The 26,888-nt window shown below is 36.0% G+C and overlaps 1 protein-coding gene across 15 annotated transcripts in view; it reads left to right on the forward strand.

Moving 5' to 3' along the window:
• AFDN (afadin, adherens junction formation factor) overlaps positions 1 to 26,888 on the forward strand; it is a 115,318-nt gene that overhangs the window by 57,983 nt on the left and 30,447 nt on the right. For 9 of the 15 annotated variants that reach the window (XM_058802835.1, XM_058802837.1, XM_058802836.1 and 6 more), the window contains 10 exons: positions 1,213 to 1,274; positions 2,135 to 2,340; positions 6,006 to 6,026; positions 6,769 to 6,914; positions 7,958 to 8,052; positions 9,960 to 10,225; positions 10,696 to 10,839; positions 11,984 to 12,182; positions 13,801 to 13,904; positions 15,353 to 15,439. In XM_058802835.1, coding sequence (XP_058658818.1) covers positions 1,213 to 1,274; positions 2,135 to 2,340; positions 6,006 to 6,026; positions 6,769 to 6,914; positions 7,958 to 8,052; positions 9,960 to 10,225; positions 10,696 to 10,839; positions 11,984 to 12,182; positions 13,801 to 13,904; positions 15,353 to 15,439 — 1,330 coding nt within the window. The remainder of the gene's footprint in view (positions 1 to 1,212; positions 1,275 to 2,134; positions 2,341 to 6,005; positions 6,027 to 6,768; positions 6,915 to 7,957; positions 8,053 to 9,959; positions 10,226 to 10,695; positions 10,840 to 11,983; positions 12,183 to 13,800; positions 13,905 to 15,352; positions 15,440 to 26,888) is intronic. The other 6 variants (XM_058802844.1, XM_058802839.1, XM_058802845.1 and 3 more) reach the window with 1 other exon arrangement.

Consider the following 26,888-nt stretch of genomic DNA (forward strand, 5'->3'; position numbering starts at 1 on the left):
GTAAAAAAACAAGGAACCAAACAAACCCCCACCAAAACCCAAAGGTACCCCAAATTTTTGAATTCAGTATGCTAAAGTTTAGTTTAGATCTTTTGACAGCCATCAAAATTATATTGGGGATTTTTACTACAGGAGATACAACACTGAAAGCCTTTACTCAGTTATCTCTGCCTTGTGGCATAACTAATAATCTTCAGGACAATGATGTTAATATATTACATTCTTTTCTTTGTCAAAGTTGTTGTGTTACATGTGGTTAAAATGGTTATTGTATACAGAAGCTGTTAAGCTTTTACTCGTTCCCTAATAACAGGTGCCCAGCTGTAGAGAACAGCTCAGATAATGTATTTGCTTAAGGCAGTAATGATTTATTAAATTAGGAGTAGGTTTTTCACTCAGAGAGTGGTTGAGGACTGGAACTGGCTCTCCAGTGCAGGGGTCACAGCACCAGCCTGACAGAGTTCAAAAAGCATTTGGATAATGCTCTCATGCACAAGTTGTGACTCTTGCGGTATCATGTGTAGGGCCAGGCATCAATGGTTCTGATGGGTCTCTTCCTACTCAGGATATTCTGTGATTCTGGGAAATACACACTTAACCTTTTGCAGGCACCGGAAAAGTCAAATCTCTGTTCAGTTTTCTGCTTGGTGATTTTGATGGTTTCTGGTGAGAAATAGCTCTGCAGTCAGTTTCAGTGAGGACAGTTCTGGGGCTAATAGCTGTTTCTTGATGTAATGTAGCAACAGCTAGGTAGGGACAGGCTTTGACCTCCTTTCACCCTTTACCAGAAGAAAAGGTCCAATAGGTTGACTAAAGTCTTCATAAATTTTGAAGGCATAAAAGGCAGCAAAGTACATTTGTTGTAACTAAGCTGATGTTTCAGGCAAAGCTTCATTCAATTTCTTTCATGTGTCCATGAATAATTTGTTATTTGAATGCTGTAAATGGCAGATGGCAAACTGATCCTATCAGTCTGCTGTGCAGCACACAAGAGGGTGCTCATTAATATCACAGACTCCATAGTTCAAGTCTGTTGTGTTGCTGGCAAATACAGCTTGAATGATTCTGGAGGAAAGGTAAAAAAAGTGTCATTCTGTGGAAGGTTGTTGTGTCAATATTTGGAACCAGTGTATTTGGAGTAATATGTAATTTTACAGTAATTAATATCACCGATGTGGATTATTTGTTTCAATTTTTCTCATATTTCTTCAGATCTCAGGATACCCATGGACCAGAACTGATACTGCCTGCCAGTATTGAATTCAGGGAAAGCTGTGAGTAAATTGTGAAGTTACAATACTAACCTGTTAATGCATTCTTCTATACTGTAATATTTCAGTCAGCTTAAAAACTTAAGGGTGATATAAGTAAACATTGAAAGAAACTATGACTATACAGATGCTAGACAGTATAAACAGTATAACTTGTTTTGTTGGGAGGGTGAGCAGATAGTTTAGATATTGAGGCGTATCTTCATGCATATCTTAATTCTGATGGCATTTCAACACCTTCAGATTTTCAGATTAAATATGAAAAAATTTTAATTCCACCCCAGTACCTTGGATTCATTGTCTTCTATATAGTTCTCTGTGCCTTGTGTAATAGATTTCATCTTGGTCAAAATCCATTTTCTATAAAGTCTGATTGGATTTACATTGTCATTTAGAGTTTAATTTATTATTATCTTGGTCTCCAGGCTTTTAAGGCCTCAGATCTGGTAGCAAAATAACATACTAGAGATTGCCCATACTTCAAATATCTGAAACTAAATAGATTAGTGAGCAAGCAAAGAGTGATTTTTATTAGTACAAGAGCTTTGTTGGAGTAAAATGTGCAAGAGAAATCTTTCATTTTCCTGTTCCTTTGAAGATGCAAATTTTCAGTAGATAGGAAATAGTACAGAAATGTTTCCCAATGATCAGATTTTCTGGCTTTATATGGAAGTGTTTTGTAAGTGTGTCTAACTGTAGTACATAATAGATAACTTAGCGTTCAAATGCCTGTAAGTTGCTCTCCCTTCCTCTTCTTTTCCCTAAGAAATTCCTTTAAGCCTGAAGTTAGGAAATAGTTTTCTTTCATTTTCTTTCTGTCTTTGGATTTATGACATAGTGTTTCTTTTCCTCTTTGTCTGCAGCTGAAGATGCCTTCTTATCTGCCATTATAAATTACACAAATAGCTCGACAGTTCATTTTAAGCTGTCACCAACATATGTTTTGTATATGACATGTCGGTATGTATTGTCCAGCCAATACAGACCTGACATCACTCCTGCTGAGCGTACTCACAAAGTCATTGCAATAGTCAACAAGATGGTGAACATGATGGAAGGAGTGATACAGGTGAGTTAGTCTGCAAAATATGTCAAGGGAATTACCTACAGTTTGTTGATAATCAAGCAAACTTCTTAGCCTTTTTCTTAGTCTGACCCTTAACAGTAGTTGATTAAACAGTAGTACCTGCATTGACTGCCCTTATGAGGGGCAGTCACTGCTTTTATGTCAGTGAATAATGTCTGTGGTAAGAAACTTTCTCCTGAGCAATGTGGGAAGTTAGGGAGTGGCTGTTGCTCTGAAAATTATGTTCCCTGACAAGAGGTGACTCCTTTCTAGAAGGTAAGGTCTTTGGAAACATTTCTGGCTGTGAACCCTTGTAAAACAAGTTGGATTGGCTTATTAAAGAATACTGTATAGGTAGCATTTGTTTGCACTGACTGATACTTGAAATGAACGTATTAAAAGAATCACAACTTTAAAATTCCAGCCTTGTCACTTTTACAACTTTTGTAACCACAAAAATGGTTGAATGTCTTAAACATAAAGCTGGATGTAAAACTTGGGCATCTTGAACCAAGCTGACACAACTGCTTTGTAAAGAGAAATATAAGTTCTCAAATGTTCCAGTGTTTTATATGTAGTCTAACACTCTTGTACTATATGTGCAAGACTTCTACAGAATCACAGGGGAAATTCTGTTTTGTGTAAAAATTCAGGATAAAATCCACTGGGCTGTCTATGATATTGGACAGTACCTTGCATTGTGCACCTTGCATTGATAAAACAGACTGGTCATTTTCTCAAAAAGGAGTACTAGTTCATGTATCCTCAGTAATTAATTAATTAAACTTCTTTGTCTGCAGGTTTTTCTCAGAAGAAAAATTGAAATCTGTTTCTATGTTTATTAAAACAGGTGTGTTCGTTGCAAATAGTGCTGCCAGAGTAGCAGCAAGAACCCTGCTGCACTAAGTGCTGTACAGGCATAACATAATACGCAGGCATAAACATAAATGTGTCAGTCCTGCTTAGAGAATTTACATTGCAAGTGTTACACAACAGCTTGAGTGAGGGAGAGTAGGAAAGTAATCAACAGGAGTGGCATGAAACTCAAAACAAACCAAAATTGTTCAGGTTTTGGAAAGATTTAGTGAAGTTTTCAGCAAGGGAATGTTAGCTCTAGACACTTGTGTAATCTTATACAACAAGCTGCTCCCTTTCACAAGAAAGATTGGGAGGAAATGCTGTTGTTGAGGACACTTTGCAATAAGAAAGTAAGATCTGTGTACATTCCAAAGTTGATCAGAGACAGAACAGCAGTTTGCTTCTGATGTGGAGAACTAGTATGTTGCTTTGAATCTTGATGTCACAGTCAGCGGATATGGAAATGGTATCAAAAATTAGTATCAGGCTCTCTTATTAAAAAAAAAAAGAAATTAAATCTGTAAGAGAGGAGACTGTGACTACAGGGGAGAACATGAACTAGCAAGAGCCTGCACATCAGCAGTTCAGTGGCTAGAATGTAAAGTAAACAGAGAGAAGTAGGCTTCAAATATAAACTTGAAATTACAGGTCTGAATCAAAGAAAGTCACTCAGTTTATAGAACTAATGCATACTAATTATAATGAACCTAAAAAGACCTGTAGTAGCAGAGGCAGGTACAGTGGGAAAGCAGAGATAAAGTTTTTTGTTCCTCGTTGAATGGCTGACAAGGTGATTGCTGGAAGATACTAGAGGGATGGACTCAAACATCAGTTTGAATTGAAAACAAATCAAAGCTCAAAAGTAAATTATCCTGTGAAAAACATTCATTTATTGCACTGAGAAGGACTTCCCAAGTCACATGCAGCCTTGTGTTTGTAAGCAAATGTATTTTCTATAATCCTGCTAATACTACTGTTACAAAACTGTTAAACCCAGCTGTTTGTCTGGACTGTCCTTTGTGGAAGGCCGTTTCTACAGCCTTGTAACTTCAGCTGCATTCTAATCTCCAACCTAAATATTATGGAGCACATCAGCAAGGAAGCAGTATTTGTGGTTTGTGAAAGATGTTGCCTACTTGCAAGAAATTACCTGAAAGAAGTCAGAGGTTGCATAGAAATTGGGAGGAGGTTCATTCAAATGTCACGGTGAAAGGAGCCAGAGGAAATGGGGGAAAATACACCCAGGACAAAAGACAAAAACTTTAGTGAATTTCAAGGTTAGTAGTCTGAAGGCAAAGAAATACATTGATTCTAGGGACCAGTAAAATGTCTTTAGCTTGTACCTATCTTAGTGGAGTAGAAGCAGTACAAGATTAGCTAAGTCAATTACTTCATCTAAGGTGTAACATAAGTGGTTGTATTTATGGCTGTCACAGTCAGATCACCATGTAATAAATTGTATCACAATAGCTCAATGTAAAGTGTTCCTGCACTGAAGGGGATCTGATGGTGAGAGACACAGAAAACAAATGAGTGGCAAGTGGAGAGAGGCACCCAAAGCAGGAGTGAGAAGGTGCACAAAATCCTGTGCTGTATTGTGGGAGTAAATTAATGACTGAGATCTTAATTTTGCCTGCCTAGATCAGAAAGCTATTAAGTCTCTTTGTGAAGTTACTCAAGAAGTATTTGCTGACAAATTAAATTTGTGACTTCATATATAGTATTTATATCCAAATATTATAGATGACTTTGTATGAGATCAGAATAAAATAGGAGAGATCTATGAGAAGGCTCAGTGCTTTCAATAAAAAAAGCAGGATTAGAAATTTAGTTCATATTAAAAAGCCCTTTTTTTGTATCCTTATTTTTTTTCCCCAAATCATTCTGTGGCATTTTTCATCCTTTTTAAATTTTAACATTTGTTTGTAGAAGGAGCATTTCTTTTTGTTCTGTGCCAACACATCTTCAGTCAGTTAAGAGTGCTTTGGTTGAAAAGGGCGAGGAAACAAAAAAGCAGCAATTTGGTGTTTTGAGCTCTAACTAAAATTAAAACAGTAACACCTCAAATATTTGCATCTAAGCTCACTGTGTTGCAGGTGGGGGAGAGTGATCTGAACAGAAAAAAAAATAAGTTCTAAATAATCAGACAAACATCTGGTGGGTTCTTTTTTTTCTTTTAACTCAGTGTAGCTTTATATTTACCAACATTTAAGAAACTTAGTATGGTATTTCATTTGACTCTTCTGTTGTTTCAAACAATCTTTTTGTTCTTTAATTGAAAAGTTATGTATTAAATCTGTCCTAGGTGTTCTGTGTATTTTGTTTGCTTTTCAATGTTGTTGTTGGGTTGTTTTGGTTTTTTTCCATTTTGGATGGGGATTTTCTGTTCTCTCTTTGTATGTGTTTGTACATTGTCTCTATTGCAGCAGTGTGGGCAAATGGCTTCCAGAATCTGTTGTTTGGATGGCTAGTTACCCCATTGCCTGCAAAAATTTCTGCAAGGTTTCTCTGGCACACTGAGCATGGAATAACCAGTGTGTGATGGCAACTAGTTTAAGACATTAATTCCTTGAATTAATTGTGACATGTAGGCACTTCAGTTTGTAGCTGTTGTGCTACTGGTCCTAGTAAAATCATTAATTTTTTAGAAGAAGCTCAGTTGCATTGTGGCTACTGATTAATGCATCTGTGTATAACTGTGAACATGTGTTGTACCTTCATATTTAGTGTTTGATTTCTAAAGCTTTCATGATTGTTCACAAGTTTCTTTCTTCTATTCTGTTTGATTTCCTTCGTCCGTTTTTCTCCAGGAGGTAGACCAGGTTGATCAGGTAGGATATATTTGCTGGGAACTGATCCTAGCTATGTTGGCTTAGCTCAGTTTCTCATGCTGCTTCCATATCAAAATACAATACTCAAACAGCTGGACTTGAACAGTTCATAACACTCATTCAGCAACTGGAACATGCAGTACTAAAATCCTTTTTTGACTTTGCAACTTTTACGGCATTCCATAATTTCTGCTTAACGCACTTCAATGTGGATATGAAATGACCAAAGTTCTTTTTCTTCCCTTTATTTTCTTTTTTTGTTGTTTGTGGTTCCTATTCTTTGGATTTCATCTGAGGTTGCCTGGCCTGGCATTTGTGGTCGGGAGATGGTGAGATAGATCAGTACTTGATACTGAATCACGTGGTATCAAAGCCAGTGAGTGCAGTATCAGTGTGGCAGTGGGCAGTAGTGAATATGCGCTTAAAAGTGCACAGATTACCAGATACTGCATCTGCTAAGCTCTTAACACTGTGTAATTTGATGCTTACACTGTGGCTTTCATTCATGTGGCTATTGGCAATTTATTAGCATTTCATGTGTTCAGTGAACATGTTAAAATTAAACATAGTAGTTACAGCAATTGCAGTATTACGTACAAACATTTTGCAAATATCTGGTATCTGAGAGATGTTTGGTGAAATGGGAAGAGGTACTGGTCTATCTTTTGGAGCCTTGTTAAGCTGCCATGCTTTATCAGAAAATTATTTCCCTGTATTATTTCTTGCTTCTTTCCACTTACAGAAACAGAAGAATATTGCTGGGGCCCTTGCCTTTTGGATGGCAAATGCATCTGAACTACTCAATTTCATAAAGCAAGACAGAGATCTTAGCCGAATTACTGTGGATGCACAAGATGTTTTGGCACACTTGGTTCAAATGGCATTCAAGTAAGGATAGCAAACTTCTGTTTCAATTACCATTTTCTTTGTTTCTCTGATTTATAGAACAACTTCACATTTCTGCCAAATTTTAGATATTGCAATAATATCCTTTGAGTATTTTTAAATACCTGAGAGGAAAACTTAAAAGAACGGCCTAGACTTACTTCTTTAGACAGATGCCCTGTTTTGTGAATAAGGATCACTGAGTTGTGCACAAGTTTTATCTCTTAGATAATCTTGTGATAGTTGAGGCAGCCAATGATAATTTTAGGGAAATTTAGTTTGTGTTGATTGCTTTCTCTTAATTTAATGTGAAATTGTGAGGTAAGTTTGGTTTTGCTATTAGTATGTAAATTCATAGGCTTAAATATTCCTGGGTCTTTAAAGTAATGAATCTTGTGCTCATTAAAGGCTTCTAAATATAATCTACTTTCATAATTCTCCTAAATAGCAATTTTCACAGTGTTTTTTTTGCATACTTTTTTCTTTAAAAAGGAAGGACAGGTTTTGGTTTGGAGTAAAAAAAATCAAGCTATACGTGTCAGCTCAGGCAATTACAGTACTGATTAAAGGAAAAATTGTATTAAATAATCAAATGGGAAGGAGAAACCCTCAGAGGAAAGTGTTCTTGAATAAAGATAACAGTATTGGCTAAGCACAACATTAATCAAAATAAAGGCTTAATTTTTGTTCATATGCAGATTTTTTCCTTCTCCCCAAGCCACTGCTGATGGAACCCAAGATTGGCCTGACAGCATCTCTTTGTGTAGCATATGACTGTCTCTTACCAGTGTGGTGGCAGTATTGCATGTAAATGCATATTGCTTGTTCGCAGACAACCTAATTATTTGTGCAACATTTCTAGGAAATTTGTGGGAAAATTGGTATCTCAGCCCTTTTAAAAAAGTATTATTGGGTTTCCTATAATCAAATTCATAACACAGAAATTTCAGGAATCTTGTAATATGGTAGAACTCTTCTCTTTAGAACCTTTGTAATGAACACATGGAGGATTTAAAATTCACTTTTTCCCCCATTTTCCCTTCCAGGTACCTGGTTCATTGTCTGCAGTCAGAGCTTAATAACTACATGCCAGCATTCCTGGATGATCCAGAGGAAAATAATCCTCAGAGGCCTAAAATAGGTTAGACTGCTTGATCTCTACTGAATTTGGTCCCTTAAACCTGTATCCTCCTTGTGCCAGGGTTTCTGAAAGTGGATGCTGTGCTCCAGAGGCAGTCTGGCAATGCTGAGTGCATAGGAAGGATTGCTTCCCTCTCTCCCTCCTGCCAGCGGCACTGCTGCTGACTCAGCAGCTAAGTGTGCAACTGGATACCTTTCAAGCAACAACGCACTGTTCAATCACATTCATCCTGATGTTTACTAGGATCTCTCCATAATTTTCATTTGGGTTGTTTTCTGTTTGGGTGGCACCTGTCCTGTGCTGTTGCACAGACTTACTCTGTGCTACGTGCAGGACTTGACAGTTGCCTTTGACCTTCATGAAATCCCTGTCAGCCCATTTCTCCAGCCTAATGAGGCCCTCCTGAAAAATGCTGCTGCTCTTTAGTGTATCAGTATTTTGCCCCCTCTTGGTATCATCTGTGAACTTGCTGAGAATGCGCTCCATCACATTGCTCAGATCAGTAATTGCAGGCATCAATTAAACAGTATCAGTCTCCCCTCAAGCATGAGGGAAGCCACTAATCTGTGATTGCCAGCTGGACATTGCAAATGCACTGAGTCCTATTGTCCAGCCATGTGTTGCCATCAGTTTATCCAGTCCTCACCTTGGCGGTTTCCTCCCATAACTGTAGAGATGTTATGGGAACCTGATGAAGAGCCTCTCAGCTACTAAGGTCAGGCTGACTGGCCATGTAGCTTCCTGCCAGGCTTCCCTGCTGTGATACTTGAAACATGATGCTTGCCACCAGAGCACCCTGCTCAATGTGTGCTGTATCACCCTGCGTTTGTAATCTGTGCTCAGTGACTCTGCTCAGGCTTCTAATGCCTCAATAATTGAAGGAAAAGTGATCTACAGAGCAATTAAACAGAGCATTCTGTTGAAGTACGAAAATTTAATAGATACTGTCTGGTACTTTAGATATTAAGCTTTCTGTTCTTGCTTTTTCTCCTGCATTGAACCTTTAAGGAAGACTGAAGAGGCACTGCTATGTTTGTAGGGCCATGTACTATGAGAGTACTTCTGGGGGCACATACCCAGAAAATGTAGCAAACTGATACTGGAATAAAAGCAGATGCTGTTTATTATTTCAGTTATTTTTGAGCTGCATTATAGATTTCTCATAACCATTATAGATATTTTTTGAGACACAATCTTGAGTTTCAATTCTAAAAAAACTAATGGTCTCCTCAAAAGAGATTTCCAATTAAAAGTATTGCTTTAAAGAAGACCTGGAGATAAGTGTGTTGCTTCCACTGAGAAATATATGAGGATGTTTGCTCTTGGTGATGCTAATAGAAGTCCCTCTTGCTTGTTAGGTAATATTGGGGAGTAATTGGAAAATGGGATTTTGAAGTGTTTTAAAAATCTGATGTGTGAAAAGAAGGTGCATTCTATAGTTTAACTGCATCATACAGTGCAAATAACTTCAGCTGAAATTTCTGAGTACAATTTGATACTTATAAGAAGCTATGGAATAATTAGAATATGCATTTGAAACAGTAAAATACAAAGGTTGCACAGAAGAACAGAATATGAACTTGTTATAAAAACTAATAGAAAAATCAGTTTACTGAAGTGAGAATGTGATTTAAATATTGGGTATAGCCAGTTGTTTACTTGCATGATAAATATTTTCCCCAAGAATTTATTTTCATTTCAGGAGTTACGTTCCACCTAGCATCTGAATGTTGTTCTATCTTTAAAATCATGGACCAGTAAGTGTATTTCTGAAAGATGTGTAATTAAATACACATAGGTTCCACCTAGCATTCACCAGCCTGACTTGAGTGTCTTTGTGTTATTGCCTAAACCAGGTGTACTCTGCAGTTTATGAACATGAGTGACTTTTTGTTTTATCTCTGTAGATGATGTGCTGCATACCTTGACTGGAGCCATGTCCCTGTTGCGACGATGCAGAGTAAATGCTGCTCTGACCATACAGCTCTTCTCCCAGCTCTTTCATTTTATCAACATGTGGCTTTTTAACAGATTAGTTACAGCCCCAGATTCAGGGTTATGTTCACATTACTGGGGAGCTATCATGCGCCAACAGCTTGGCCACATTGAAGCCTGGGCAGAAAAACAGGGTTTGGAATTGGCTGCTGATTGCCACCTGAGCAGAATAGTACAGGTGAGTGATTAACACCTCTCACATATTCATATATTCAAAGACAATATTTGCCTATGCTGTGTTCCTAGAAAATAGTATGTGGACTTGAGTGAGTCAGTCCTGGAATGCTGAGATAGCATTGAGGTAAAGACACAAAACATGTTTTCAATATCGTTAATGTTTAAGTTACAAGTGAAATTAATAGTGAACATGGTTGTTAAATTTTCATTTATTAGAAAGAAGACTGAGCTGTAAGACTGAGCTGTAACTATACCAAACAGAGACAGGAAGAGCAGCTGAAAAATTTATTACAGCTTCAATATTAATTCATCTTTATTTAGTGGTTTTTTGGGGAGGCTATTGATGTTGCTTCTGTTACATATCTGTCTTCTTGCTTTCTCTTTTCCCATATCTAAAGAGCATTTAGATATAAGGCCTAAAGTTTTATTTTGGTTTTAATTTGTCATCTGGGACTTTTTTCTCCCCTCTAGGCAACCACATTGCTTACCATGGACAAATACTCACATGCAGATGTTCCAAATATTAACAGTACTTGTTTTAAGCTGAATTCTCTGCAGCTACAAGCCTTGTTGCAGAATTATCACTGTGCTCCAGATGAACCACTCATCCCAACAGTAAGTCTCTTCTATCACTCCAGTTTTAACGTACTGGAGATAAAAAGCCATTGGCTGTGAATAACTATCTTACCTTTGGTGGATGTACTTCACTGACTCAAGCAGGGTGTTAACAAGAATCTCTTACACTGAGTTGGAAAGGAAGGTGCCATTCCATGTTTCGCATATTCAGAGATGTCACTGTATCTTACACCATTTGTAATGAAATACAGAAAGGTGTTAGAAGAGAGAACAAAGTGCCCCTAAAATCTGGTGCTGTGTAACCAGAAGGATCAAGGTTTGCTAATTTGTAGAAATAAAGGAAAGCATCAGAAACAATACACTTTTTGACACATAGGAGGTAAATATTGAGGCATCTTGAATCCCTTCATACAAGTGGATGATTGTTCTTTGATTAACGTACTGATACCTGCAACTTGTATGTATATATATATATGTATAATGTTGGTTTTGGGACTGTGTTTTTTCTTGATATTTAAGATGACTGGCTATTCTAAGTTTTATCCATGGCAAAATTAAAAAGACAGCTGTGTTATTGCAGAATTGTAAAAAGCACTCTTTGGGTAAACTCTGATAGTTCACTGATCTCAAAAAGAAAAGAAAAAAAAGGCAGAGGTAGTCTAATATTTATATAGCTGAATGCATTATTTGCAAAGTCCATCTTTTATGAACTTTGGATACATTTGTTTCTTAAGTCAGAAGCACTAATACAACAACTGAAAAGGTGTTGGGGGAATGGGAGGACGGATGTGTAGCTTGGAAATGTTTTTATGTATTGGCTGCCAAACTAAAATGTCTTTTGCTGAAGAACATAACCCATATTACCTGTTTACACAAAGGTAGAATTCCATAGTTGCTTAGGCTTTTTTTATTATTGTTATTATTGTTAATAATAATAATAAAATTAAAAACATGCACCACAGGTTTGGAAAATACTGAAGTAAAAATAAGAGCTTATGTCTCATTTGCTAATACAATTATCTATGGGATTTCATAAAATAAAGCAATGCAGTGTACTGACTGTACATAGCAGAGCCAAAGAAGTTGATTTTTCTTGCAGTCTTAGCATCACCTTAATGTAAGGTTTTTTAACTTCATAAAATGATTGCTTTGTAGTAATAATGTCTTTCTGCCTTCTGTCCAGGAATTGATAGAGAATGTAGTAACTGTTGCAGAAAATACGGCTGATGAACTTGCTCGCAGCGATGGCCGAGAAGTCCAGCTGGAAGAGGATCCTGACTTACAGCTACCTTTTCTCTTACCAGAAGATGGCTATTCCTGTGATGTTGTCAGAAATGTTCCAAGTGGTTTACAAGAATTTTTAGATCCACTCTGTCAAAGAGGTTAGTTCTTTTTTTGTTTTGCAATGATCTGTGTAGCAAACACAGAACGCAGAATATATTTTAGTAAAGTGTAAGCAACTTTTTCTTTGTGTATGATTTAGTCTTTTTATTCTATGCTCTTCAAGTGTTTGCTTTTGCAAGCCATTGAAATTATTAAGGCTTTTTTAATCCTTAACCTTTCTCCCTGTCCCTTTCTTTCAGTTTAAAGGTTCTGGAGCCTGCCAAAATATTGTTGTGCCTTAGCTCCAAAACTTTTTTGATTTTTAAAACTATTGTGAATTGAATAGTTAGAATCTAATTTTTCTTTACTCATCAGCTGCTTCCATATTACATTAAAAAACCTTATGAGGTTAAAATAATTCTTTCACTGTTGATCAGTGTAAGAACTTATGGTTTGGGCATTTGTAGTCCAACAGAATTTCAGATGACAAGTAGATGATAGATCTTGTGGTTGCATGAAACTGACTTAAACCTGTGGAAGTAAAGCAGGGGGTCTGTCTGAGCATTTTCAGTAAATCAGCAAGTTATAATCTTTATTTGGTGCTCCTCAATTTTATTAGAATTTCTTAATTTTCTGCTTAAAAGCAGTTGTTTAAAAAAACTTTTACAGGAATGTCAGGGTAAATAAGAGGCTGTAGCAAAGGAGGTTGTTGAAAAAGCAAACTCACTCTGTACTACAGTGAACCTTTGCAATTGTTGCCTGCAACTTAGTTTATAGAAAAGCTATATTCTTGCATTTAAAAGAAAAGTAGGAAACTCACTGTTTTGAAAGTCCAGTTAGTAGCAGAGGGCAATTTTGAAACTAAAGGAGCTTAGTAGAATAAATTATTTAATTAGTAAGTATAATTCGTTGCCATACGAATGGCTGTATATTTATTATAAGTAAGGCTTTTAAAATGCAAATGTTCAAAATTTTGCTTTTTGGGTATCCCTTAAATTATGCTGAGGGGCTTTTTGGAGTGAAACAATGTAAACTGAATTGCAGAAAAATGGTCTTGATGAGGAGGAGAATATCATATATTTGAATGCAGTGATTAATAATTTCTGTGTGATGTGTGTTCTCAGTGTCCCTGATGTAGGAGAAAATGTTGGATATTTCTGAACTGCTGCGGCTTCTTTTTCAAAATTCTAGGAATTTTTTAAGTTAAAAAAAGGAAATCAAACTAAATACCTGTAAATTGCAGTGCTGCATTTGAAACCATATTGAATGCACACAGAGCTTCTCCTCTGCTAAATCTATGCTAAGACTGGTTAGCTAGACCCTCTGCAAAGTAAATTTCTGTAGCACTGATTTAATCAGAGTTCTGGTAGTTTGTATTCTAAAAAATTATTTGGTGTTTCATGTGTCTTCTGAATCTGGTTGGTAAAAGCAATATTTTGCAGCCCTGGAGTTTTCTGTGAGCTTGCAGTGTTTTTAAATAAGTATGTTTCTGAGAAGCAGCAGCTATAGAACTGTAGGATTTTGCAGGTAGTAGCATAAAATTGCTGCAAAGGCCATAATGGCATCTGAGATATAAGATTTGACATGTTAATGAACATAAAAAGGTGAATTCTATTTTATTTTAATTAATCCCTTGAGAAAATACCATGACTATATTGACATTACTTTTTCTTTTAGGCTTTTGTAGACTAATACCTCATCCACGGTCACCAGGCACATGGACAATATACTTTGAAGGTGCAGATTACGAAAGTCACCTGTCCCATGAGAATGCTGAGCTGGTAAGTACTGATTTAGTGAATAATTACTGACTGCAATCTTGGCAAGGCATTGAATTTTATGTGATCAGTTTTAGCCCTTATTAGGAAGAATAGGATTCATTGTTAAACATGTAGTTCATCAGTGACTTGGTGCATTTAAGGAACTGTTTGGATATTTTTTGAAGTCGCTGTTTTTCTAGGCTGTAGCATGATTATAATTTTCACATAAGTAAACTTTATCATATTCCCCCATCTGAGAATAAACAGTGAAGAAATTTCTTCTGAACACAGGCAAAAAAATATATGGATGTGAGTCTATAAATAACTTACGGAACCCTAGGCTGATTTATTTATAAATTGGCAGTTACCAACCAAATATTTAATATTAAGTTCTAGTCTAATGCTTTTTCCTGAAAAAAACCCAAAAACTTTAGTTTTCCATTGTACTTACTGAAAAGAGTCTCACTTCAGTGCAAGGTAAGGGTTTTTTTCTTTTCTGTTGTAAGGGTTTGTTTGTTTGTTTTGTGGTGGGTTCTTTCTGCTTGACTGTTTGAATATCAAAGTTACAGAACAGCTTGGTTTTGGAAAGATGGTGTCTGTATGTGAAATAATTTTTACAGCAACTAAAGCAATATAGCATCATATTTTAATTAGTATTTTCAGCTTCAAAACTACTTGCATTTCTAATACTTGAACTCAGTCAGAAAGTACAAGTTTTTTAAATTACTTTCCTTGGCTTATATTTTTACTTGTCATGGGTCTTGTGGAACTTGCAGTTATGTTTCAGTATGAATACAAGCTGGTGTGCTCCAACTGACATTCTTCAGCTAATGAAGATTGTGATGACAACTTTTTGAGTTGAGGAACTGGCAATGTTAAAAGATATGTAAAATAAATTACCGAACATGTCTGGGGACTCCGGCTGTATTCAAGAGTATTCAGAAGTGAAATTTTTTTAAACTTTATTTCAAAGGTTTAATTCTCCTTCTGAAATTAATTGGCTTCTTAATAATTCTGCAAAGAAAATATCATTTTCTGGATGCAGCGCTAAAAATTGAGCTCTCTGTGTAGATCACCCTTTACCTTTGTAATAGGCAACTGTGGAGTCTGAAGGTCAGTTTTCGTTAAAAGGTACTACAATTTTATGGAGCAGTTACGTTTTGATTTGTGATTCATTAATAATCTCTTTACTGAATTAAAGAAGGAGGAACAATGAGTAGATCTCAAGTTTCAGCGGTGTAGTATAACACAGGTGTAGTACTTAATATGAATCCATATTAATTAAATGTTAGCTATTCTACCTTTCTACCTGTAAAATAGATACCAGATATATTATTTAGGATGTGAGACCTGCTGCTCTAACAAGGTAGTTTTGTTTGTAATGAACTATTTTGCTTAATTACTTTACTAGCCTGGCAGTGAATATGAACTTCTGAATTTTTTCTTCTTTCCCCTTCAATATTTGATAGGCTCAGCCTTTGAGAAAAGAACCTGAAATTATCACTGTAACACTAAAAAAGCAAAATGGAATGGGACTGAGCATTGTTGCTGCCAAGGTATGGAAGTCAGTTTGTTTAAGTCTTACTGAGAAAAGCCTGCTGTGGAAAATGTTAATGGAAAAAGTCTGTTTCCCTTAAGTTGTTTGTGCACATTGTGTTGATCACGCTTTTATTCTGATTGGGAAATGTTTCTGTAAAATACACAGATGGAGACAATACAAGGGAAGCCATAATATGGATGTAGTTATTACAACACTTTGATTCAAACCTCTGGTACAGGTTTATTCCATTTTTTCAGAGCCGAAAGTTAGCAGTGTTATTAAACGGAATTAATAAACAGGTGTATTTAGCACTTCTGCTGAAAGTCAAGAGGTAAACACAAAGAATGTGTGTGTGGGTTAATTGATGAATAAACAAAACAATTCAAAGGTATACAATAAAGTTGGAATACTTTCTGCCATGAACACAACACCTTTTCTTTTGAACAGAATAGAGGTGCAAGAATGGATTCAGTTTTGTTTCTTTACAGTGGAGACCTACAGTGTAATCGCTAAAATTGTGGGTGTATGCTGCAGCTAGTATCTGTAGCTAGTAGCTAGGGTGTAGTGTAGCTTGTAGCACTACATAGTAATGTATAGAATGCACATACAGCTCCAGCCACCAGATGGAAGACTCCACTAGTTGGTTGATTTTGCTTTATTAACTGAGTCAAATAGCAGACATAATCTTTTGCATTTAAAACTTGTTATAAATTATGCAACAGTGATACTGAAAAGTCTATGTTGTGGTTAGGTGGTTTACAATAGATGGAGTAAGTCTTTCCTAATTGCTCTTCACTGTGTAGTATGTGAAACTTCAGAATAGTGTGGTACTCTTAGCACTTAGTGCATGAGCTGAAAACATGATTGTTTTACTTTTAAGTTACCTCACATAGTTAATTGCTTCTAAACATCACTGTTTGGTTTTTTGGTTATTTTTACAACCTTTACTCATTTCATAGTCTGTTCTTGAAATGGTAGTCTTGCATGGTATCAGCTTTTAAGAATTATTTCTGTCATCTGTAAGAAATATCTGGTGTCAGGTGTATACTTCTAAACAATTAGCAATTATTGAGGAAACAGTTCAGGATCTGGAAAGTCAATTTTCCGCTCTGATTTTAGTGGAGTGGGTTAATAATCTGAGAAGCAAATACTTGTTCTTGACACTGGATTAAATATGTATTGGACTTCTGACTGCCATCTGCATTTCTGTTGAATGTTTCAAAATGTGCCATGGAAGTAATTTTTTTCACTTTACTCTGTGAAATCTAATTTCTCATCTAGAGTGAAGCAGCATAGCACAGGGGGGAACATTTCCTTTTTCATTGGAGCTGGCTGGCTTCTAGATGTTGATTTAACAACTGACATTTAGCTTTCATTAACAGTATGCAATAATGCTACTGTCAGTGAGTAAGCTTGATCTGAAAGTTTTTTACAAGTTATTTAATACATTTCATGATTTCTGACATCTGTAAAGGAATACCTCATCAGTCATGGAAGGAACAGTTTTCATCTGCACAGTTGCAGGAAACAGTGGTTCAGGCAGTCCCATTTTATCTTACCACTGTGTGCTGCCCTAATATTGGAATTCTGATATAAAAACAGTCATGTTTTAAATTTTGCTCTGAAATAAGCAAGAAACAGATTGTTTTAGTTTTGGTGTATATACAATAGAAATTCTGTTTAATATGAAGTCGTTAGAATGTTCATTGGATAGAAATGATTGTATGCATTGTTTGAAACAAGTTGCTGTAGTAGTTAAGTAGGATTATTTTCAAGAGGTTCAAAGTTGCTTACTGTGAGTAATTATCAGCGTTGCTTTTCCTGTAATAGGCTTCATTAAAAAAAAGAATAAAGAAGAATAAAAAGAATACACAAGCATTAATTTTCTCAATCTGGTCAGGGCAGAACAGCTTAGAGAACTGAGTGAGTGTGACTGAGAAGCTAGCAAGGGTTGGTGCATTTTTTCTTTCTATTCCTTAGATTGGTGATATTCGCTAGCATATATTTCTATATGTCTCAAGTAGTATATCTTTTAACAGCATAAAAGTTAAAATTCTCATTTTTAACTTCAAAAAGGTAGGAAGAAGTCCAATTGACTATTTGTTAAAATTTTGTAATCATTAACTGGATGGAATGCCTGAAATGAGAGGGAGAGGCAAGTATTAGAATAGATTCAGATTTTTCTAAACTTTCTAATAGTAAAAGGTTGGCTATTAGGTGCTCATAAAGTTGAAGAAATGAGAGCTCATACTTTGAGAAATACCTAGTTGCTGCTGCCCTGCACAGGAGCCCAGCTTGATTGCTGACCCAGTTGTGTTTAATGAACTGTTGGTTTTCACAGTGCTTTGCAAGGGGCTGTAGCAGTAGCAAGTGCAGCTGGTCAACAGGCCCTGCTCCGACCAGTGAAGGACAACCCTGACTCTGTTTAGCTTTTGTTAGGAAAGCAGTTCTTTTCCTGTGATGTATTTCCTGAATACTTGTTCTCAGTAACCTGTTGTGACAATACCTTTGCATGTCAGTGCTGACCTGCCTTTCTTGTTACGTGTTACGGGGCTTTTCATACTTGTCTTGGGCTTTGGATTGAGTTTGTTAACATGCAGCTTGATGCTATTCTAGAGATGGACAAAATGGGCAGATTCTCAGGAGATCAAAAAGAAAAATAATACCAATGGACTGTTTTTCTTTCTTCTACCCATTGCAAAAAAATGTGTGCTTTCCTTGTAAATCTCTGTTCATCTCCGAGGAAACATCTAAAATATTTGTAATCTAATGATTGAGTTTTTATTAGTTTTGAGGTTTTATTGGCTTAAAGTCTGTGCCAATTAAGAATTTCTAATGACAAAATTAGAAATCATACCTTTTATAATACCTTTACACCAAATGTTCCTAATTATCAAGTGATTGTTACGCCTTCTCTTTTGCAATCAAAAAACAAGGATTGAAGTTGAAACAAAGGTTGTACAAGCAGAGAAGGAATGCAGTTTGCATTGAAATGCTGTGCACCTGTTTATTCTTATGATAGAAGTATTACCTTGGGATACTAGGTGTTTGCAAACACATGTACATTAATATAATTAAAACCAAAATGAAACCTGAAGAGGTGAGTCAAGGAGTATAGGAAAGTGTCAGGTCTCTGGAGAACTCTCTGTTGGATCATCTTCCGACCTAGAGACAGGTAAAATGTTTAAGTGCATTACTTCTTTCACTTTCTAATCACAACTACTTGTATTTTATTTAATTAGAAGTTTTAAAGGCTTGCTAGGAGTGCCAGAGAGAGCAGAAATTCAGTGCATCACCTAATTCACTTCACTTTGGTGTTATCTGAGACAGGACAGTCCCTCTGAGCAAATATGTAGTAAGTGCATATGCTAAATGCAAGCATAGCAGAGAAAACAGGTTTACTTATGAAACAGCTGTTCACTTCCAGAGCACTGTAAACAGTGTTGTGCTTGTTTGGGTTTTGGTGGGTTTTTTTTTATAAATGGAGAAAATACCTAATAGCAATTCTTAAACTGAATGCTTTAAACCAATTTTTATTTTTATTTAAAATTAAAGTGTATAGCTTCATATGTGATCCAGAAGAACAACTTCTTTGTTCTGCCTTTTGGTAGATATTGCATGTTTTCTTACAGTAATACTCTGTAGCTTTATTAGCAATAGCTTTTGTAATGGAATATGGAAATGTAGTTGGTAGGAGTGGTCGGGCATAGGGAACGGGGAACAGTGTTGCTTTTTGAGGTTGTGTGCAGACTTTGGTTGCTCTAACCCTGAAAGATGTTTTGATGTTAAAAGCTGCCAGACTCCCAACCACATTGTGGTTAAGTTTTTATGAAATCCAGATGATTTGGAAGCTGCGTGTGCATGCAGTTTACTTTAAAAATATATCACTTTTTTGGGGGCTTTCGCATGTGACTTCTTAGCCATCTGTGGGCCAGCACATTACTTCCTGTTTAATTTGGAGGTTTTTTGTCTTTAGTACAAAAGGGCTCCCTTTTTGTTTTTTCTAGCAGTTTTCAGAGTTTAATAAAGCCTCTAAAGTAAATGGAAGTCAGAACGGCATAACTGATTACGTAAGAGTCTGAATATTGTATTGGTTATAGCTGGTGTTGATAAATGCTACACTGTGTCATAGCATCGAGCTCCGAGTTATCTCGATGGGTATCTTGGAAAATCCAGCAGACTAGAGCTGGTGGTTGCTGTTGAGGGCTGGAAGAGAAGTGGAGAATTGTTTTTTTTCTTTCAAGGATCTGTAGTCCCGGAGATCAAAATGTGGTTTTCTGTTGTTGGAAGAACAGAATCCATGGTAAGTCCGTTCAGGTTTCTGTTGGGACTGTTTTTCTCTGAAGTTTTACTATCCCTGTACTTTTTCCTGCTCTCTTGCCTGTTTAAACCTGCCAGTAGTTATTTGTTCATGTAGCAACTATGTAATACAGCATGCAGTTAAATATAGTCAGATGTTAGTAGCTAACTTTCTAAAATCTAGAAAGAAAAAACTAATTTTTTAGCTTCTTCTTCATATGTACTTCTGAAATTTGTGGAAGTGACTATTAATATTTAAAGTTTCAGGTGTGATAACTACTATTTTACTGTGCCAGAGCATGAATAGCATGACCTGTGATCTGTTTACTTGTCATATTAGTTGGCTTTAATCCAGGTTCCTCTAAAAGTCTGTTTTCCTCTTAAAAAATCTTAGTGGAATAATTAAAATCAATGTCCCAAGCAGTGTAAGATTTTTAATACTCTCTAGACCCTTCTGAAAAGATCAGAACATTCAAATTTGTTGCAGTTAGGGCTTCTTATTGAACGTGTTCGCAGAGGAGAGGCATTTCAATTCTGTTTAGATTCCTACTGCACGAAAGAAAGGATTCCCATGTCCTGCAGGAAGTTTTGTTGATTAATCTTTGCATGCTGGTTATACTCATTAGTGTATTGTGATTTACTACTTTAAAGTATGGCACACTTCTACTTCTTGTCCAGTCATCTTTTAGTAGTATCAACAGAAAAAGTTACCTTAAGATATATACAAGGACCTTAAAATGCACATGTATGTGGCCCCACTGGCACATAAATGAGAGTGTATTTTCTAGGATTTTTTAGCAGGTAGGCAGACTAAGTAGTGCTTACTGAAATAGTGTGAGAGGTGATAAGGTGTTTCTTTTTTGATAGAAGCATTTTAAACATGAGTGTGACAGTTCAGCAGTAAATACTCCAGGGAACAGACTTTCTGTTGTAAAACAAATTTGTAACATCTTACCCAGAAATAATTTGCATTATTTTGCAACCTTGTTTGTTCTTAAGGATGAGTTAAATGATTCTAAATTAAAGTTGCTTTAATTTCTAAACCACTGTTTGTCATTTTATATTTAGCAGTCAGTACAAGATGTTAAATTTAAGGAGGGTTTGAGTCTACAGGAATATCAATTTTAAAATAAAATTTTTATGAAGGTTTTTCTGACAAATATCTTGTAGGAGATCCATGTAGAAGGAACAGGTTCAAACATGATTTTAATTTTTTTTTTCCCAAAATTGAAAATTATGCTTATAGTTAATCATACTGGTAACAATATACAAATGTTGATCCAACTTGTCTTTGCAAATACAGACAGTTGATGGGATTTTTTTTTTACTTTCTCAGCTTTTTACAGGTTCTAGGTCTTAAGATTTCAAATATCTCAGCATTAAAGCCTTCCTGTGACTGTGTTTTCTAAGCATTTAAGGAAATTTTCTGGCCTTTTCTCCCAGCATGAATTAATTGAAATGTTTCAGTAATAGGATTTAAAATTTTGTGGAGATGCCTTTTTATTGTTTTTTTTTTTTTTTTTTAAATGTTCAGTACTAAGCTGCTAAACTAAACTACTGGTGTTGCCTTAACAGGCTTCTTAGGAGGACTTTAGGGAAAACACAGTGTATAATTCTCATTTTCAGAACAGATTTCTCAATCCCACAGAAATAAAATAGTATGTAGTTTGCCAGTTTAGTTTTCATAATGAACAAATAAGTAGCTGTGTGTTAGCAATTTGCTTGGTTTTTGTTGATTCCTAGCTTCCAGCAGAGTTTTTGCTTACATTTCAGTGCCCTGTAGATGTTGTACAAAAATTTTTTAATGCTTTTATGTGGTGTGTAAAATCTGAAGGTTACACTGTCACAGTGTGATTTTTCTTCTCAGTAGCTGTGAGACCTCAGCTCTGCTGAAGTGGAGTGGGTTTTGTCTTATTTATTCTCTGGTATTTAGATTGATACTGCAAATAGGTGACCCAGACATGTATTATAGGCCTTCTGAAAGAAAGTGAGTTTTAAAATTCACGTGCCATTTCCTCATTGCACTAATACCCTGTGTATGCAGGCACTTCTTAGCATGCCTGCCAAAATTGTAGCGCACATACACTCTAGCTAGAATTCCTGTACCAGGCTTCTTTAAATTGTGGCATTCTAATAACTTTGAAAATTCTGTTTAGATACATGTTAATACAGCTTTTCTTCTTTTTTTTTTTTTTTTCTATTAATGGAAAAAACTTTTGGAGCTTAGTAATTTCTGTGTTGACTTTTTGCTGTATGAGTAATACTCTCAGTTGGAGTAGGAATTTAAGTGCTTAATAGTATATGTTAGTGTACACACTGATCCAGGATTACTTTGTATCCATCTGAAACTGCAGAGCCTGCATTATGTGGAAGTTAATGCTCTGGGGTTTTTGGTTTGTAATTTATCCTTAGCTATAAAGGCAAGTTCCATTTCTTTGAAAAAGTACAGAGATACAGGGTGGGTTTTTTCCCAAAATAAATTGCCCGGTATGTCTTGCCTGTGAAGCCTAATGCAGACATAATTAAGCTGAGCCATAGGATCAGAATTGACTTATCGAGGAAGAGCATCAGAGAACCTGCAGCACAACTTGTGGATTTGTACATAACTCTGAGTATTATTAGTGTGTCAGTGCTCATGGAGTATTTATAGCAAATATACATGAAAAAGTTAACCCTTGTCTGGTGAAATAGAGCTCAAGCAATAAATTTTCCTTGAGCTCAGTGAAAGGGTTTTCCTTTGAACAAAAGAGAAGTGGAATCAAACAGGCTCATGTATTTAATTTCTTTTTTTGTTTTTTTTTAATTAAATTGCTTTTAATGCATTTCTAGTATATTACATTAAGTTACAGCATTTATAATAATAAAAATGATGACTTTTTCCAGAAAGATCAAGACAGACTAATGAACAAAATTTGCTTAGTCTTTTACAAATGTTGTATATGAAACCTTTTGCATTTACTTAGCACTTTTCCCATTTCTTGACAGTAAGAATAAAGTAAAGTAAGTTTGGAGCTGTTGCATACTTGATTCCAATCTTAGGGTTAAATGTTAGGTCAGTTGCATTCCTGGAGTGTGAGAGCAATTATGCTGTTGTAAATTTATATATTTCTGTTTAGCACAGAAGATGCTAGAGCTCTTTGTGTCAGTGTACCTGCTTTCCATGCTGAACACTGTTAAAATCCCCATACAACCACATATGCACAAGAGTACAGCACAGGATAATTTATTAATGCCATTTCAGGACATCCACTTCAGAACATCCTGGGTTGTCCTGTGAGAAGCACATTTCAAAGACGAGAGTATATTCACTTGCTTGCTTTGTGTGCAAGTCAATCTTGATTGCAAACATTCTTTTATTAAAAAGTAACATGTAACCCTTATTCCATATTAAAAATAACAACAAAACTCTTCAGTCTTTTTCTTTACTCCCTTAGAGATTTCTTATAAGTAGAGCATCTGGATACACCAGACATAAAGTTTCTAGGTTGTTGGATGTGTCAGATGTTGGATGTACTGCTGCCAATCTGCCTTTTTTTTTTCCTTTGTGTATTAAGGCACTTCTCATCTGTTTTTCCCACTCAGTGCAGTTTAAAGCTGCTGTGGAATTGGTCATAGCATTTAAATGCTTAGTATCTTTACCTGTTGAATAATATTGATTATCACCAAAGTTTTGGTGAGAACCTTGTGCTTGTTTTGTTTAATTGGAAATACTTTGTTTGATTGGAAATATTTTTGTTTGTTTAATTGGAAATATTTTGCCCATTTGTCACTGTACTTTTCCTTGCTCCAGAAACATTTGGGTCTTGGCCCCCAACATGGAGGAGTATGTGAGAGGGGAAAGCAGAAGTATGTAGAGCATGGGTCAGTTTTAAAATTCTTTTTGAGTCAGGGTACAACGTGACTCAGTGCAGCTGTAACTAACCACAGCTAACAGATCAGTTTTAGATACAAGTAGGCTGGTTCACCTCATTTATATTTGAAAAGTATTTTCTCTAATGATGACAGATTTCTGAAGTGTCTGCATTGGTCTTGAGACAACACAGACCTTACCTTTCTCTGACAAAGTGGGCTTTTTCTGATTTTCAAGTCCAGAAAAGTGTGCACTTGCTAGAGGCGGGACCAGTAGCTACAGAGTTGGCCTTTCTCTGCCTCTGGGCCCGCAGCAAGTAGTTCAGTGAGTCTTAGACTTAGTATATTTAGTACCTAAAGAAGATAAAATTTGTACTCATCCAGATACAACCTAAAGAACACATGCAGCTTTATGGAATGTGAGTGGGTGGGTGGTCAAAAACCTTTGCTTTTGACTCCTAGAGAGTGAATTTGTAAATGTGCTGCATAGTTTAGTAAACTGTTATTTTTTAAAATGCTTACAAGCTTGGGTTATTTAATTGCTTCTAGATAAATTACTTTCCAGGGCAGTCAGAATGAGACTTGATTCTGTTCCATAGACTTGCTTTTAAGGATGTTTATTACAACTTGCAGAGAGCTTCTGTGGAAGCTTAAGAATCTGGGATCGGGAATTAGCCTTGATAAAAATCAGTGAAATCTGCTCTGGATGTAGGCAGATAAAAGGCTTGATGGCTGGTATCAGGCCTGATAAGCGACAATTCTATGCTATTTTCTTTAAACACATTTTATTTGCAGTTGATTCGTTGCGTATCAAACTGTTTAATTTTTATAAAATACCACAGAAGCTTAAGTGACTTGGAAGAACTGTCAGCTGTAAAGCATTATGAGATATCCCAGATACCTTTAGTAAAATGTATTTGTACACATATATATGTGTAAGATGTGTGCACACATATATGTGATACCTACATTATTAAAATAAAATCTTATTTCATGTTTGCATAAATATGAAGAATTTAAGAAAATCTTGAAAATTACTTATTTTAAAAGATGTGTGGTTATGTGAACTACTGAAATGTTTTGACATATAGTCTTGGTATCTGAAGCCACTTGGAGTATTACTTAAAAAGGTTGGTGACTGTATGACACTTTTGTGGATTCAAAGTATAGTTGGAGAGCGAAGATACTTTCAGTTCAGTACTACTTTTTCATTTTACTATTTATGTGAAATGTGAAACCATTTACATGTATATGTACTTAAGACGGAAATGTACATTTCTATATTGAAAGATCATTAGGAAGACATTCTGACATTTTATGGAAATTAAAGTCAGCTTTTATATTGAAACTTTTTTTTGTATTAAAGCATCTAAGATTTTAAAAAAATTTGTTATTGAAGGGTATGTTTTTAATCAGGTATTATTTTGCCAGACTTCATTGGAAGCTGTTCATTGCTTTAGTTTTATCAGAGTGATAAACAAAGTATATGAAGCTCAACGGGTGTGGGCAAAAGAGGCTTCAGAACAAGTAATGACAAGACCTTCCTGTTAATTGTCTGGAGCAGCACCAGTTTGGTTAGGTGCTGTACTGCAGATCTGCTCTGCAGATGCATAGTTTTTCCTTAGTTACTTAATACAAGTCTTCTGTTATTTTTAACAACTGTAAAACTGTTTCTATAATAGTTTTTGTAGTTCTAGTTCTCATTATAGGTATTGAAATAACCAAGTCATTTTACAGGTCTCCTAAAACTGCAGGAATATTGCTAACCTCACAGAAAGTACAGCTGGTTTGTGATCCACCTATGTTGGGTGGGGATGTGTGGGCATGGGAGTGGTTCAACTGTTAAGAGGTTAGCACCTGGTCAACAGATGGACCTTCACTCCCTCTTATTCCTTACACTGGGATGCTGGTGGGGCTGTGTGGTGTCTCAGCACCTCCAGGCCATCATTCTGCAGGTGGCAGGTCCTCATGAGCGTGTCACAGCATGGGTGGCTCACCTGGGAATGAAGCTGCATGTTGATTCTCACTAGAAGGAGCTGGCTGTTGTTTTCACCATGCCTTTATGGCTGCTTGTCCTGGCAAATACCAGATGGGAAGGAGGAGTAAGCAGAATTTCTTCTGCCTGCTTTTCATGCTTCTGTGGTGACTCACCAGCTCATGGATAGCTGTGCTGCTGCCATTAGGAAGTCTTTTGGATATTCCTGTTACTCAAACTGTGACTTTTCTGTACAGTTGCACTGTATGATGTTCTCTAGTTTTATGGCCAATAGAATGTATGTCAGACCAAGTTCCCTGTGTCTGTTACTGACAAGGAAGTCTTATAAAACTCATCTTGTGACTAGCAATAAAATCTGTTCTCCTTAACTTTTCTGATTAAATCTGTCGTGTTTATTAATTTGTTACTGTGGTACTTTTGTACATCCTCAATTTTATATCCTCCTGATGTAGGACTAGCAATTTCTTTTTTTAGATCACTGTAGTTTATCTTGTTCTTGTCTTCATTAGTCTGAATATTCTATAGAAGTAGCTGTAATGGTTTGTTTTGGTCAGGTATTCTTTAATGCTGCCTCTTTTATTTCTACAGTTTTCATAGTGATACTCTTAAGCAAATGCAGTATTTTGGGCACAATCCTTTCAGAGCAAGGAGGGGCTTGCAAAATGATCCTAATTGTGCAAACAATTATAGGCTACTGTGTACTAATATATTAAAAATGGATGTGATGGAAAAGGACTTGTTTCTTGTTAGGCTATCTCAAAAACTTAAGTTAGATTACATTATCCATCTTGGTCCTTCGGCTTCTTTAACATGACAGAATTTTTGTGATTAAGGAGAAAATTGTACCAGGCTTAAAAGAGGCAAATACCCTTTTGGATAACAGGTATGAAATCATTGTATAGCATTGTCTCAGCTGAACTTTTTTTTTTTTTTAATGCATTAAATTGACTTGGCTCTGTTGTATCGAGTTAGTTTTTCTTCTATCCTCCTGCTCTCAGTGAATTTGTACGGTTTTTTTTCTTTTTGAGATTGAAGTCTTTGTGACTTGAAGAAAGAAAACCCTATAATTTGGGGGGAGGTTGTTTATTTTCTTCACCTTTCAGGTTCTCTTTTAGTGAGGTACTGTAGTGGTTAGTTGTTTGCTCCCCTGTCCTGTGTCAGTGCCATCTTAAATATAATATATCAGCATTATAGAGACTGAAGTTGTGCTGAACAGAGGTGCCAAAATTGGCTCTTTAGCTGCTATAGATTGCAATAGGTACATGAGTTCTCGGAACTCTTCCAGTCTTTCAGGCCCTACAGGAAAGTAATTCAGTCAATT

This window comes from Ammospiza caudacuta, chromosome 3 (genome assembly GCF_027887145.1).
Source record: "Ammospiza caudacuta isolate bAmmCau1 chromosome 3, bAmmCau1.pri, whole genome shotgun sequence".
Lineage (NCBI taxonomy): Eukaryota > Metazoa > Chordata > Aves > Passeriformes > Passerellidae > Ammospiza > Ammospiza caudacuta.